The 15307-nt window shown below is 31.6% G+C and overlaps 2 protein-coding genes across 3 annotated transcripts in view; both read right to left on the bottom strand.

Moving 5' to 3' along the window:
* Positions 1 to 6: 6 nt before the first annotated feature.
* On the bottom strand, positions 7 to 9802 carry LOC106690924 (putative ankyrin repeat protein RF_0381; the record flags this gene model as incomplete). Its single annotated transcript, XM_067053708.1, has 5 exons — positions 9652 to 9802; positions 7620 to 7670; positions 3093 to 6752; positions 2795 to 2965; positions 7 to 1488 (listed from the first exon to the last, which is right to left on the bottom strand). Coding segments are annotated over exons 4-5 (1608 nt in total), but the record flags the coding sequence as incomplete, so codon positions are not given.
* A 2704-nt stretch (positions 9803 to 12506) lies between these two features.
* The window catches only part of LOC106690922 (zinc finger protein 711), an 8872-nt gene continuing 6071 nt past the window's right edge, over positions 12507 to 15307 (bottom strand). For both annotated transcript variants that reach the window (XM_014436521.3, XM_014436519.3), the window contains exon 6: positions 12507 to 14757. In XM_014436521.3, the coding sequence (XP_014292007.1) occupies positions 14147 to 14757 (611 nt within the window). In that variant the 3' untranslated portion in view covers positions 12507 to 14146. The remainder of the gene's footprint in view (positions 14758 to 15307) is intronic.

Below are 15307 nucleotides of genomic sequence, written 5' to 3' on the forward strand. Positions count from 1 at the left end.
CTTTAGTTTCATATTCACATCTGCTCCAGCATCAAGCAGAGCTCTGACCACAGCAATGTGTCCTTCCCTTGCAGCCATCAGCAAGGGAGTTGACTCATCGGGCTTCTGTTTTATATTCACCGCTGCCCCAGCATCTAGCAGAGCTTTAACTACTGCAATGTGTCCTTCACTTGCAGCCAACATCAAGGGAGTCGACTCATCATCCTTATTCTTTATATCCACCTCTGCCCCAGCAGCAAGCAGTGTAGTCACCACTTTAAGGCCTTCATCATAGGCACAACGATGTAATACCCCATCCCCATCGCTGTATCTCAAATTTAAGTCAGCCCCATTTTCCACAAGCAGCTTTAGGACAGCTGTTTTATTGTTTACGGCTGCGATGATTGCTGGAGTGTTCTCTTCATTATCCTGATCATCCACTTTGGCTCCAGCCTCTAATAGAGCGGCCACTATCCCTACGCAGCCTCCTCCAGCAGCATAGTGAAGTGCGGTCTCACCTTTTTCATTCATGATCTTTAGATTTGCACCGTTATGCAGCAGAAACTTCACGACATCCTCCTTGCAACGTTGCGATGCCAACATCAATGCAGTTGTTCCTCTGGCATCTTGCATGTCAATAGCAGCTCCTTTCTGGCACAAAGTTCTCACAAGCTCAAGAGAACCTTTTCTTGATGCGAAATGCAGTGGAGTTGTACCGTTTTTTGTTTGATCATTCACATTTAAACCCATTCCAATAAAATTTTCCAAAACAGACGAATCAGAAACTATGTGTAAAGGTGTGAGACTTTCATTATTTTTTAAATTTTCTGGAAGGCTCATTTTTTTTATTTCTTGTAACATTTCCATATTTCTGTAGCGAGCCACTAAATGAAATACTGTATCACCCTTCTTAGACCTGAGATTTGTTCCACCATTCATCATTAATGTTTTGAACACTTCAACATTCTGAGATTCCACAACAATCTCAAGAAGGCTCTTACCATCTAGAAATAATTCAGCATCCGCTCCTTTCTCCAGCAACATCTGCATTCCACGGCCATTACCTGCCCTGACTGCTTGAAATAGTGGAGATTCATCGAAGTGATTCTTCTGGTCCACGTCCAATCCTCTCTCCAGCAGAACCTCCAGTGCTCCATTCTGGCCTCCAGCTGCAGCAATATGGAGGTACGTGTCTCCTCTAAAAAGCAGCTTGTCAATTTTAGCACCGGCTAACAACAGAGCCTTAACTGAAGATACACAATTATTTTTTACAGCCTCCTCTAACGGAGTTGCATTTTGGGAATTCAAGCGTTCCAGATTTGCCTTCAGGAAACCAAGGGCAACAATGGAGGAAAAGTTGTCATGCCTTGCAGCCAAATGGATTAGGCTTTCTCCGGACTGAGTCGACCCATTGACATCACCACCCTCATTGGCTATGGCTATAATATCTGCATGACTATTCCTTATAACTGCTTCTTCCAGACGATTCGCTAAATCATTGTGTCCTTCCTGAAACAGACCATATCATCATCACTTATCATGTAATAAGTGGACCATTATTATTCCAAATACTACCTATAATTAAATATTAGATATTTGTTTGCATTCTCACTAATAGATTATCTGATAGTAATTAAACAAGTCAGATTACTTCATACAACTAAACAAGTTGACTTGCACTATGCTGGCTCTAGATAGCATACAAAGTATGGTAATAATTCATATTTAATACACAACGCATAATAACTCAATAATTCATCCAAAAAAAGAATAAATTGTTGAAGACAGTTGTAAAAGTAATATTATGATAATTAATATTATCACACAATATGAGCATATCTCGTAATGCTTTTAAGAAAGGCAGAGTAGAGTGCATTTTTGCTTTTTCTTTTAGATTGTCAAACCTTTTTTTGTATTCTAGAACTCTCACTTAGTGGCTAATAATGTTCAACAATAAGGAATTTTACTTTTTATAGATGATTGAACAATCTAAAACAATATCCCATCAATATACCAGTATTGCAGCCATATTTTCCATGAATGCCCATATTTCACATCACACCTCAAAAGCTAAGGATTAAACCTAGATATTTCAAAAACCCTCAGAGACAATGAAATAACAATAAAAACAGAATTTCAGTTTTTAAAATCAAATGGTTTACTAACTCAAATAGACCATCAAACAAACAAAAAAAAAATTTATCTAGAGACGTTGACAGTATAAGTTAATGTGATTCTACTGTATTTATCCTAATGAAAAGTGATTTTTAATAGTTAAATTGATTCAAGAATTAAATTAATGTTGGGTGTTAATACTTCACTTCAATTAACTAATATTAAATTATGAAGATGGTCAGGGGTCCAGTCACAAGAAAACAAAAATAGTTAACCTTGATGCGAAGATAGATGACCATGGGTGGTGGTATATATGAGAAGATGGTTAGGGGCGGGGTCACAATATAACACCAATAAGTTAAAAGAACTTATTTAATACTGCCAACGTTTCGGCATGAATTTCTAGCCTTCAGCAGGCTTATTTATCAGCCTCATACGTCAAGACTTAGTTTTCTGATTTCCTACTAACAGCACTGATGGCCATTACGGCACTATTAAATAAGTTCTTTCAACATATTTGTGTTATATTATCACCGCACGCCCCAACCATCTTCTCCTCATAAAAATAGTTAACTACTTAATTCTTGTTTATAAAAATAAATGTAAAAACTTAACCTTTTAGAGAATTAAGGTGACTAACTGCTAAATAGTAGAAAGCTAAAAATTCTACTTATTCCAATATTAAAAAATCATTTCTTACCATCGACGGTTGTGATAGGGCGGTCCAAGGCACCCTATACTTAGATGCAAGAGAGGACATTATCCTGGTCACATGAGAAGGCAACTTTAATACACCTGACTTTAAGAGCTTAGTGAGCATAGCCATGGCCTTCTCCACATCCTGGTAAGGATAAACAAAATTTTCCAGTTTCTACAATCAACAATATTCCAATTTTACAATAAAACAAATGAAAGTATCAACCTAGGAGAGAATATTAGAAATCAATTTTATAACAAGAAGCAAAAATATTTCTAAACTGCTAAACCACTTAACTTACTTGTTGAAAGCTGAAAAAAGATGAGCAGTTGATGAAGAAACTTCTTCAAATGAACTTTTCACCAAAAAGTTCGGGAGAACATGTGGGACGGTTGTGAGTGACTTAATCAGAGTGAACGACGTACGCTTTACTGTTCACAATCGGGATGCAACATCGTCTATCCATGTTTCTAAGATCGATTTTTTGAAGCCGATGTTTTATGTTTGTCTCTATGCTTCTTTTTTTTTTTTTTCAAAAGTAATTTAATAAAAACCAAAAAATTACTGAATAAATAGATACCTATCAACAATGTGGTGGGATAAGGAAGTACTTCTTCCTTTCACGCTAACAACAGGATAAAGATAAACTAAAGGACTGTTCCAACAAGCACGTCTGACTATCCGGAAGAGTGGGGAGCATGCCTAGTACAGGGTTAGGGAGGGGAAAACACATACTACGGATATATCTGTATAACTTTACACAGTAACTATCTGATTTATATGTTTTTTTAATTTTTTGAGCTCATCCCTGACCATCATCCCCTAAATTTTATCAAATACTAACAATACCTATGTACATAACTATAGATTGCGTTCGTTGGAAAAAAAGAAATTAGAAATGGTTTATCTTATATTATAAATCAGATAGTTGCTGTATAAAGTTTTACAGATGTGTTTATTTTTATTCCGAACGAAGAAACCGACAAAAAGTTAGATTATAGCAAGACCTAGCGGTACAGGACCTCATCCTAAACGAGCTACGTGCAATAAGCGACCTTTGGCCATGATTCAGCCTATTTTTTTTTCTATCAGGGCTATGGACCATCTGAAGGCAAAATTGAAGAAACAGCTTGAACCAGATTGAATTATGATGAAAAGGGTGGGTAAAAACTTGTGTAAATGAAGAATTGAGAATTCCAGTACTAGGAACAGGCCACAACACCGTTTCTCGAGACCGATTTTCAACAAAGAGATTCCAGAGGGAAATGGACATCCTGTGATGTGGAGCTTTTACTCGAGAAGTTTAATAGAGTTGTGAATTGGTATAGCTTGACTGATGCCGACCGGAGAGAAGTACTCATTAAAAAACTTACTGAAGCGGCTGAATGGATCCTGTATATTCAGGATAAGAAAACTCTACTGTAAGGAAATCGAGAAATTGGAATGGCTAAATTTTACAGTTAGTCCCAAATGTTCTTTCCTTTAGGTCTATAGGGCAGCGGATAGCGGTACAGCGTACTTGAACATTTCTTTACCTAACTGGTACATTCCTGAGACAACCAGATCCATTTTAACCACTTTAACATTTTTTTTTCTCCACTCCATTCCCCAAATTGTTTATTGAACTCCTACCCAAGGGTTGGATTTCCAAATTGCTTAGGGACCCCAAGGATTGGAAGCTCGGAAAGAGATATTCCTGAAAAGATTTTCAAAAAAGCGGGACCACCATACTGATGTAATTGGAATTAAAAAGAGAACTTGTAAAAGACTATCACAGCTATACAGAGGTGGTAGGAGTTCCATAGTAAATTTGGGGAAAAAATATGTTAAAGCGGTTATGATGGATCTGGTAATCTCAGGAATGTTCCAGGTAGGCAGGGAAATGACCAAGTACACTGTACCATTATCGGCTGCCCTATAGAACTAAAGGAAAGAGCTCTTGTTCTTCTTGGGACTAACTGTAAAATTTAGCCCTTTCAATTTCTAGATTTCCTTACAGGTCACCTTCATATTTGATGAGCTACTGTATATTATATATATATCTTGTTCCAACAGTTATTGTTAAACCCCTGAGAGACTCAACATATGAATGAGACCAAACCATATTATTAATGAAAGCTGCTACCATAAACTAGCGCTAGAGGGTTCAGAACTGCCCCAGGAACTCTGCACTACACAGAAAAATATGGAATACTGAATCAAAAGCGGCACAAGGGACAACTTCTTGGCTTCTATTATGACTTACTTTCGCTCCTATATTTGTCAGATGGAAACCAATGGGGTTAAGGCCAATTTTCTTTTATTTTTATTAAGACCACATTCAACTAATATAGTAGTATTAATACAGTTATTTTTCCTCCCATATAGGCATTAATTTCTATATATGATCATTTATATAGTTGTTTTTTTTTAATAGGATAGGAATTAATACAAAATTTTTCTACAAACAATTGAGCCCTGAATAAATGTAATGTTTAAAACCTGTCTGTCCTTAATCATTTATATACTTTAAAAATTTATGTCTGGGATATGGGAATTAAATATGTAATATAAATTGAGCACTGATATTACTTTTTTATTGTTCACCTAATATTAACTAAGCTACATTTTAATCAATATAATCAAAAAGAAACAATAACAATGAAAGGCAACCTAACAAAAAGTAAAAATTACATACATATTTGTAATATTGGCAGTAAATAAACAAGTTAAAATGAAATTTTAATAAAAAATAAAAACTTTAAAGGTTAACAAATACACCAAAATAAATTGTAACAAATTAATTAATCACCAGAAATAAAAATACTCTGCCTTCACTTCAAATTCAAACATTTGAAAACTTAACAAACTCTTTTGGGAATCAGTATATTTACTAACCATTTAAACTACCAATAGTTTAGAACAATAAAATTTTAATACCACTATAGATGTTATAACAAAAATTACAATTAAAATACATACTGTATCTGTATAATTTAAATGACATGCAAAGGTATCCAATTAATTTCTTAAAATCTTGATTTCGGTATCAATAAATTGACATGATTGCTGCACACTAATAAAATAAATAAACGTCATAAGTCTGACCAGTGTCTTGAAAAAGATAAATAATTAATACTTGCATTTTGACTAAACAGTAACAACAAATCAAAAATAAATTTATTAATCAATTTTAAGGAAACAAATTGTAAATAACCAATTTAGATAAGTTAATAATCATAACAAGTATGAGGTATCGTGATATTTTAAATATCTTTCCTAATCCGTGACACACAAACGTATTAATTTAACACTTATACCTTAAATTACAATTGTATTGTGTTTAAAAGTAACTTCAGACAGGAATAGATAGCTCAATAAGCCTAATTAAGTGTTTTGAAACAATATTTGAGACAAAAATAAATTGGGAAGAGAAAGTTTTTTTGCCAATTTAATGTTTATAATTCAGGATACATGGTTTAGTTATATATAATGGGAATATTTATAATCTTAATACCTCCATGATGACACATTGTATACACTTTTCAATAAATGGAGTTTATCATCTTCATACGATAAGATAAGAACATAGGTCAAACTTCTCACAAATGTAACAACTCATTATATGTCTTAAAGATAAAATTCTTTACCACTATACAAAATAATCCTAAAAAAGGATATTGACAACACTTCTCTCCTAAATATACTTTCAATGTAACCTGTGTGTAACCTTTTAAAGTACTTTTCTTCCGCTTTATAGCCATAACTAGGACATTTATGAAGCTATTCATCCTAATAACAGACCATTATTTGTGTTAATAAGATAAAATTCTTTACCGCTTTATGGTTACAATGGTCCTCATTGTGACTATAAAGCGGTAAAGAATTCTAACTCTCGGTATCCTTTTTGAGTCCTTGTTCACCTTAGTTTTTTGGTCAAACTGGCAGATTTCCAGTAGCTTGAAGAAATACTCCAGCATAACTATTAATAAAAAATCATAAATTAAAAATATAATGATAAAATAAAAAAATAAGATTAATAGTGCTATTAATTCATACGAAAATTAATTTAAAATATATTAGAAAAATGTTACATATGTAATAATTTAATGTTATTTAACTAGCATTTATTAAAATATAGTTTGAATACACATATTTTAATTGTAAACATTATTTACAAATAAAAATATCAACCTCTAAAATTGAATAACTATAAAAAAATTAATTTTTAAAATCAAATTATTTTTCATCGAGTTGTTTCAGAAAATGTTTTTTCAGTTCATAATATATATTGAACAAAAGATTAAGGGGTAAAGTTTAAATTGGTTAATTTACAAACAAATATTCTAGTAAAGGTTAGCATTTGTATATTATTCAAATCAGCAAAATATACTGTATCACAGAGATTCAATATTTAGAATAAGACTACAAGAATAATCATAACAGAATGTAAGAAGCAGTTCAATTGAATAGATTTTCTTTATATTATTTTAGAAGTTGTTAAAATAATTGTTTGGGTCTGTTGTTTTCATGAAAACAGGAATTTGAAAGACAAAGGCAACAATAGATGAGGTTTTCTACTTCATTAATTTTACAATTGAAAAAAATTAATGTCGTCTAAAACCTCATCCACCATTATCTCTCTCTCTCTAATTTCTGCAAAGTAAAAATCAATACTGAATCAAATAGATCCTCTCTTATACTATGACTGACTAAAATGCTAGTAACTAAGAAGATGTTAGTCAAATCATTTGTTTAATTGTAATTCTCCAGATGTAGTAATTATGGGGCAATACAATATTTCACACAAACAATCAGCTAATAGATTATAAAGATAAATATTTCTCACCAAATCTAGAACAAGCATTTCTCCTTCCTGTTTCATATGAATAAAGCCCACCTGGGAACATAGAAATAATACTGATAAAAAAGAGAAACAGAAATATTTGATCTATACTTGTAACACAAATAAGAAAATATTAATCAGCATAATAGTAGAGGAAAATAATGAGAACAATTTCTAACATTCTCTTGACACCCTAAAATATGATAAACAAATTAATATTAAAAAAAATCATTACTGAGATAATCAAGATAATGTGAGGACACAACTCTGGGGACTACAGAATTATTTTAGGAAAATCTGAATTTTAGAAAGTCCACTTTTAATTTATAATCAGAACCTTAATCAAATTATTTAAACTAACATTTAGAGGGTAACAACTACATCATACTAAATTGGTTCTAAATGACAGAGCAATCAATATTTTAATCTGACTAATTAAATCGATTCACCCAGAATTTAGGGATATAACCCATGAATTACATTCCGCCCTGATGGTAAAGTCATTGTCCCTTATTCTCAAAAAAGTAATGTTACATTTCACAAAATTGAGAAGAAATGGTTTAACCTCCTAACTTGTACACTCGAGTTAATTCGAGTGCGCTAAACTTTGCACATTCGAGGTAATTTAAGCGGTGTTGTATTTTATACTGCTATACTTTTTCACTCTCAAATATAATCGAGAATTGAAAATAACAATGTGACACATATAAAATAAATGAGAATGATTTATTCTCTGTAATAATCCTCTATATCTAACTTTAGCCTATGTTTACATAGGTAGCTATGGCCGATACCCAAAATTAAAATTAAAATTTTGATTATTTTTGTATTTTAAAAATATTTTTGTCAAGACAATGTCCTCAAATGTGTTTTTTACATCAAAAAATTAATATTTTGGGGGGCCGTTTTTTTTTCCCCCGAAAATACAGTGCTTTAAGGGGATAATTTACTTAGTTAAAAATTAAACATTTTGATTTGATTCTGAAATGTAACCCACTTTTATGATTAGTCAAAATACCTTTAAAAAATAATTTATGAGGTTAATATTTAAATTAAGCTGAGTTCTTCAACATCAATTATAAAATAAAAATATCAATGTTTGCTTTTCATAAAACAATCAATAACAACATACAATTTAAATATAGTAGATAATATACCAGGAACATACAATATTTTCATCCAGTGGGCACTAGGTAAGTTTTAGAATAATGTGCTCAATGTGGCTAGCACCTAACAATATAAGCCAATTTATACAACAAGAACTAGATTTCAATTTGCATCAGTCTTATAGAATAAATAATGACCTTCAATGTCAATTAGGGGTCTGAAATCTGTAATGCATTGGTTGAAAAAATTATCCAATAATAGAATGATATTTTGAGGAATAATTCCTAATTACATCACTGACATAATAATACAGAATATAGTTGACAAATGTGCTTAGATCTAATGTACAAAATTCAAATTTTCAGAAAAGACAAAAAAATAAATCATAAAATTAAATACTGATCATATTAAGATTCGCTTTAAGCAGTATATACCGGCTAGAAATTTAAAAACTGGCTGCAAACATTCAATATTGTATTTATAAATAGTGAATCTTTTAACATATATTAGGTAAATTTCATAAAAGTTTATACTGGTTCACAATATTACTTGTCTTCCAGATTTTTTTTATCCTAAATCTTTAATTATGTCCTTAAATGTCCAACATTCTTTAAAAGATTCCTTCCCTACAAGATTACTGATAGTTTCATACATTTTCCTTTGGTGTGTTTTTTAATTTGCATATTAACTTATTACTGATCTAAGTACTATTTCTTGATCCTCACCATTAGAAGTGTTACCAATTAGTTAACAGTTCTTTTAAGAAAAAGGGTAACGAAGTATTTGAATTATAAAAATGTTGTATATCTAAACAATAACAGTTTACAAGATTAGATATATTTCTCATTTGTCATAATTGGGTGCCGAGCAACATTTTTTGCAGTAGAAAAAAAAATGAATAAACTCATTTAAAAAATGTTTAACATACCTGTCCGAACAGAATTGTTAACCGCGATAAACTTTAGCAACCCAAAAACCACGTTTCTATTGAGACTTTATCCAACCAAAACTCGCAGTACGTTATAACGCTCATTTTCACCAAAGAGGTTCACGTCACTTGAAGTTATTATTTAATAGAATAAATTATTTGGGCGAGTATATCGCTAGTTTGATAAGGGCACAACTTATAAAAAAAGTTTTTATTTTGTGTTTGGCGTATTCCAAAGATGCAGAAGATAGGAGTTAATTTCTATGCAGTGGGCCTCCTTCAGACTGTTACAAAATTACACCAACAGATACAAAGTAATCCCACTCTATGGTGAAATTTATGGAATCCGTCTACGGCATACGGCACTATCCACACAGCAGCAATACGTTTAATATACTTTTAATAGGTTGTATTTATGGAATAAATTACATAATACAAGATAAACGACATAACTATGTACCATCCTGCTTCTAGACTTTTGTAATTTACTTATCACTGCTTTCCTTGAATAGTGCTATTAAACAATGAGGGGATGTTTAGGTAGGCTTACAATGGTAGTTTCATACTTAAGGTCGATGAAATAACGTCATGTGAATTGTAGATACTTTTACATAAGTAGGTACTTACATATGAAAGCGGATCAATAATTAGCTACCAATCAATAGCTGCAACGTAGGGAGATATGACTCAGTACAACGCGAGGTCACGTAATTCCATCCCAAAAATTGTAAATCGCTGACATTTTGTGCAATATTCCTGTGTAGTGTGAGGGTTCCACGACCATTCAGTATTTTGCACAAGATTTTGAGCAACACTTTTGGCAGTATGAGAACCTTTGTACTTCCCTTGTCTCATAGCAGTCAAGGCCTAGCAAGGAACCAGTTGTCTGCAATCGGTTTTCCATTATTAATTAAACAAATAAAATCTCGACAATAGCAAGGAAGTTGAGTTAGATTAGATGGTTCTGAAGGCCACGGCAATACGTGTTCATAAATATTAGGTAGCTGTTTAGGAAATGAATTGACAGAATGAGTCTAATGGGAATCAGCCGCAGGTCCTTTTGGAAAGGAAACTCCGCTTTGCAGTGAATAAGCCTGCAGTTGCGAAGGGGATAGTAAGTTCTGCATGTATGAAGCGTAAGGTCTTAAAGGAATTTCTCCATACCCAAATCTACACAAAAAATTATTCCAGAATTACTCACTGACTTATAATACATTCACAACGACCCCCTACTTCATCATTCTAATGAGAGTAAAGAGTTATCACGCACTACTATTTGCAGTTGTTCTTTGCTGACCGCACCCCCCGACAAACTTCTTCAAGAAGTAAGGTCTTAACGAAAGGAAGGGAGATCCAAAGAAGGCAAAATGAAATAAAATACAAATATATATTTATCTCAACAATATCACTTGAACTTACTAATCTATGACTTATATCGTAACTCTCTGCCTCCTATGGAGAGGAATTTCCTGAAGAGGAAATTCACACTGTCGGTTTTTGTTTAGTTAACTCTGGGCTATTAAACGCCATCGAGAGATGCTGTGTATAAGACATTTCCTTTTAGTGGGTCAGAATATTCTATTGTGATATTTATTGCTTCTAATAATACATTTATGTATAATATATGGTTGTTATATGTATGAACTTAAAAGTAATGATATTAAAATATTAAAAAGAAATGATATATATATCTAAGTATGATGTTTGTAGTAGTTCATAGTTCGCCATATCGCACAGGGCTTCGAGTATATGGAGTTGGTGGACAAAAATCTGTAGTTAAAGAATTATTACAAGAAACTTCTTAAAGATTACCTACATACCCAAATGGGTGACTGGACTGCTGTTTAATAATAACCCATTAACGACGGGACGCACAGCTAGTTAATTTCTAAAGATAAATACAATATTTTTTCTGTAAATAAAACAAATATTGGGGTAAAAAAAAATAATCAGAACTTCAAAATAAAAGCAATAATAATTATATTAATACAAAATTACAACAAATCATCAAAGTTTGAATCTGACGTATTCAATTCTAAACTTGAAATAAAATCGTTTAAACTTTCATTCGAAGTGTTTGAGACATTAAAAAAACCTTCAATATCTTTATCAACTTTTTTGTGTTTTCTTAATATTTTGTAGATTGTTATTTCTCTGTGAAGCAATGAAGGGATCAGACATAATAAGGTGATTCCTCATTAGATCCCTACAAGTATTTGTCCTAGACGATTTGCGAGTGTGTTAAGTATATTTTTTCGAAATATCTTGTGCAGTTTTTTTTTGTTTTTTTTTCAGAGCATTCCATAAACGATTTTCTTGGTCGGCCACGTGTAGAAATTTGAACAGACGATGTTTTGTTTTCTAATTTTAAAGTTGAAATCTCGTGACATTTGTTTGAATTAAGATTTTATTTATAAAACTTTGCCCCTTTTTACAGTATTAAATACCTTAGCTCTTAGATTCCATGTCTATAGGTGGTTTTTCCATAAAGAAGAAACGCACACGGGAAGTGAAACAAATTGTAACTGATAATGTGGTTACCTCAAAAGGAATTAATTCCTAGAGTTTAATATATGTATACATCAGTAGTCTAAGGATTAGTTAAAAAATCCCAATAGTAAATAACTCGTAAACAAATATTTTGGATTTTTGTCCATTGAACGATGCACTGTCGGGTATAGCGGCTGTAGTAGTTACAGTATAGACTCGTACAGCGGTGTCGCTACACTATTATGGTTGAATAGTATTTTACTTTTTTTAAATAGGATTTTTAGTTTTAATGATTATTTATTATAAGTATTACAATTTTGTGAGAAAAAAAATATCAATAATGTCTGGTAAATATTTAACTAATAAGTATAACCAGTAAATACCGTACTATGAAAACATTGCTGATCATTAGAGATAAATTAAAATAAATAAATAATGTTAAATAAATTTAGATTCTCTATGAATAAATATATTTAGCTTCTTAATGACCTGATGTGAGGTATCATGGTTTATGAACCCTCTATTAACTATACTATAGGAACATAAGTTAGGTATTAAATCATAGTAGAATTAAGTGGTGATGTTATGCCAGGGGATATTTTAATAGACCATCTTGTTTAGTGAGCATTCCAACATACTCTCATTTTGCATTAATTCTACCAAAATCAACTTAACACAGATGATGTAAATATAAAATGAATGTCATGGGGTTTTAAATTTTTGAATTATAGTAAAAATTGTTTGAAGGTTCTCAATTCTCCCAACTTTCCAGGCTAAATATAATGATGTGGAGAAGATGGTAGGGGGGGGGTGCAGTCAGCAAACAAACAAAAATATTTATTTATGCAGACATTTTTTAGACCTGAATTTCAGGTCTTCATCAGGGCTAAAAAACAAAAACAGATAACAACCATCTTGTAGAATCTACTTCTATAGTTATTAATTAACTATTTTCTATTTAATTCATTGTTATATGTATTTCTAAGTTTGTTTGCTTAGTATTATCTTTTATTTTGTATGCTTCTCTTAATGATGGTTGTTTTGTTTGTAAGCCCTGATGAAGACCTGAAATTCAGGTCGAAACGTCTGCATGACGATCTCAACATAAGCTATAAATCAGAATGCACAAAGTGAGTCATCGTTTCCTGGTGTTTTATTAGAGGTCCATTAACAAATTTACATTGCCTAGAATAATCAATAGCCTTCCATATATTACTAGAATAATCAATAGCCTTCCATATATTACTTGAATCATTTGCCTCTTAAAGTTTCTATTATTTTAGTAAAATATTTTTTTTTTTGTATTTACAAACTACTTTACGCTCAGATCATTCTGGATTGCTATCTAAATAGAGATAGGAGTTTTAACATCGAACTAATAATATGAAATGTTCATAAATTTTACAGGTAGGGCATGACAAAATGTCAATTGAAAATTAACACAGCGTTCAGACATGGCTTTGGTAGCTTAATAAACTTTTGATAGAACAAAGGAAACAATATATTAATGAACTAATATAATGTTATTAATTCTTTAGTAGTACCATGATTTTAGTGTTAGCCATTTAAAATTAAATAAAATTTTCAAGATGATTGCTGTACTATTGTAGTAGTAGTATATATAACATATTCATTTATAAAATTAGAATATTATTGAATAATTTACACTTTATATTATCAAATGAAATCCACCCATGCTTCTACTACTCCCCTATAACTCCGTAACTTGTTTAATAAATTTATTCTCTTTCACCTTCAATTAAATTATATACAGTCAATTCATCATCCCAACCAGCATGTTGATGAGTACGTTGTGAGGTAGAACTTGGCCTTCAGTTGAAGGTGCACTTCACACAGCATTTTCAAAATGTGTTTGAAATCACCAGTGAAAAAGCATATTTATCACTTTGGCAATCAGATATCTATTATGGATGTTTAAGTATCAAAAAACCTTCTCAACTCCATAACTTTTTTTTCTTTAAAAAACATAAAAAATTGAGTATTCTTACTTTTTGGACATGCCTCGTAAATGCTCATACTTTATGTGTCTTTTTAATGAAGAAACTTGTCCTGCTTTATAGTCACAATAAGAACAATGAAGACGCTTTTCACCTGTATGAAGAGCTATTATATGCCTTTTTACAGTCTCATTCTTCAAAGCTGTATACCTACAATGAGGACATTGATGACGTTTTTTCCCACCATGGTGGCCTGATATATGCCTTTTGACAATATGATTCCTTATTGCTTTATAGTCACAATAGGGACATTGATAAGGCTTATCATCCTTGTGGCTGGCCATAATATGCCTCTTTAGACTAGATTTCCTTTTAGTTTTAAAGTCACAAAGATAACATTTATGTGTTTTACTCTCTGAATGATTGGATGTTATATGCCTTTTTAAAGTAGAGATCCATACGGCTTTATAGTCACAAAGAGGACATTGATGAGGCCTCTCACCTGTATGATGGGCTATTACGTGTCTATGTAATATGGAACTCTTTACAGCTTTGTAGTCACAATGAGGACACTGATAAGAGGCTATTACGTTAGAATATGATGTTTTCAAGTCAGGCTGACTATTCTCCTCAAAGTTGTCAGAGGAGTTCTGAGTGCCTGTAAACAATAAAAATGAATAATACAATTGAATATAATAAATGAATCAAGATTTATCATTTTATTCATAACTAGCAGACCCAGCAATGCTTCGCTATTGCTAAATTTGAGGATGTGAATACATTCATTGAACACTATTGAAACTATGATATAAATTAATATATAAATGAAGTGATTATAAGTAATATAAAGAGTAACAGCTAACTTCGTAAAATGATATTTGAGGGTTTCAGACAACTCTAAAAACGAATATGAGTTCCTTTTCCTAAAAAAAAAAAATTGTGACCGACTTTACTGCAATCCTCAAAATGTTTTTTTAATGAATAAAATATAATTTAATAGAATCATTAATATGTTTTTCTTATTTTTCAGAAAGAAACAAATCGATTGGAAAATAATAACCATGAAAAAATGTATACTTTTAGAGCTATGCACCAAAAATGCTCAATTTTGTTTAAAATTTTTTTTTACTGAAAAAATTGGGCAAGCTTATATTCTTCCCACAAAAATCCTGAACATATAGCAAAAAGCCCCTTAAAATTTTATATAT

This window comes from Halyomorpha halys, unplaced genomic scaffold, assembly GCF_000696795.3.
Source record: "Halyomorpha halys isolate HHAL.00 unplaced genomic scaffold, Hhal_1.1 Scaffold1971.1, whole genome shotgun sequence".
In the NCBI taxonomy this organism is placed as follows: domain Eukaryota; kingdom Metazoa; phylum Arthropoda; class Insecta; order Hemiptera; family Pentatomidae; genus Halyomorpha; species Halyomorpha halys.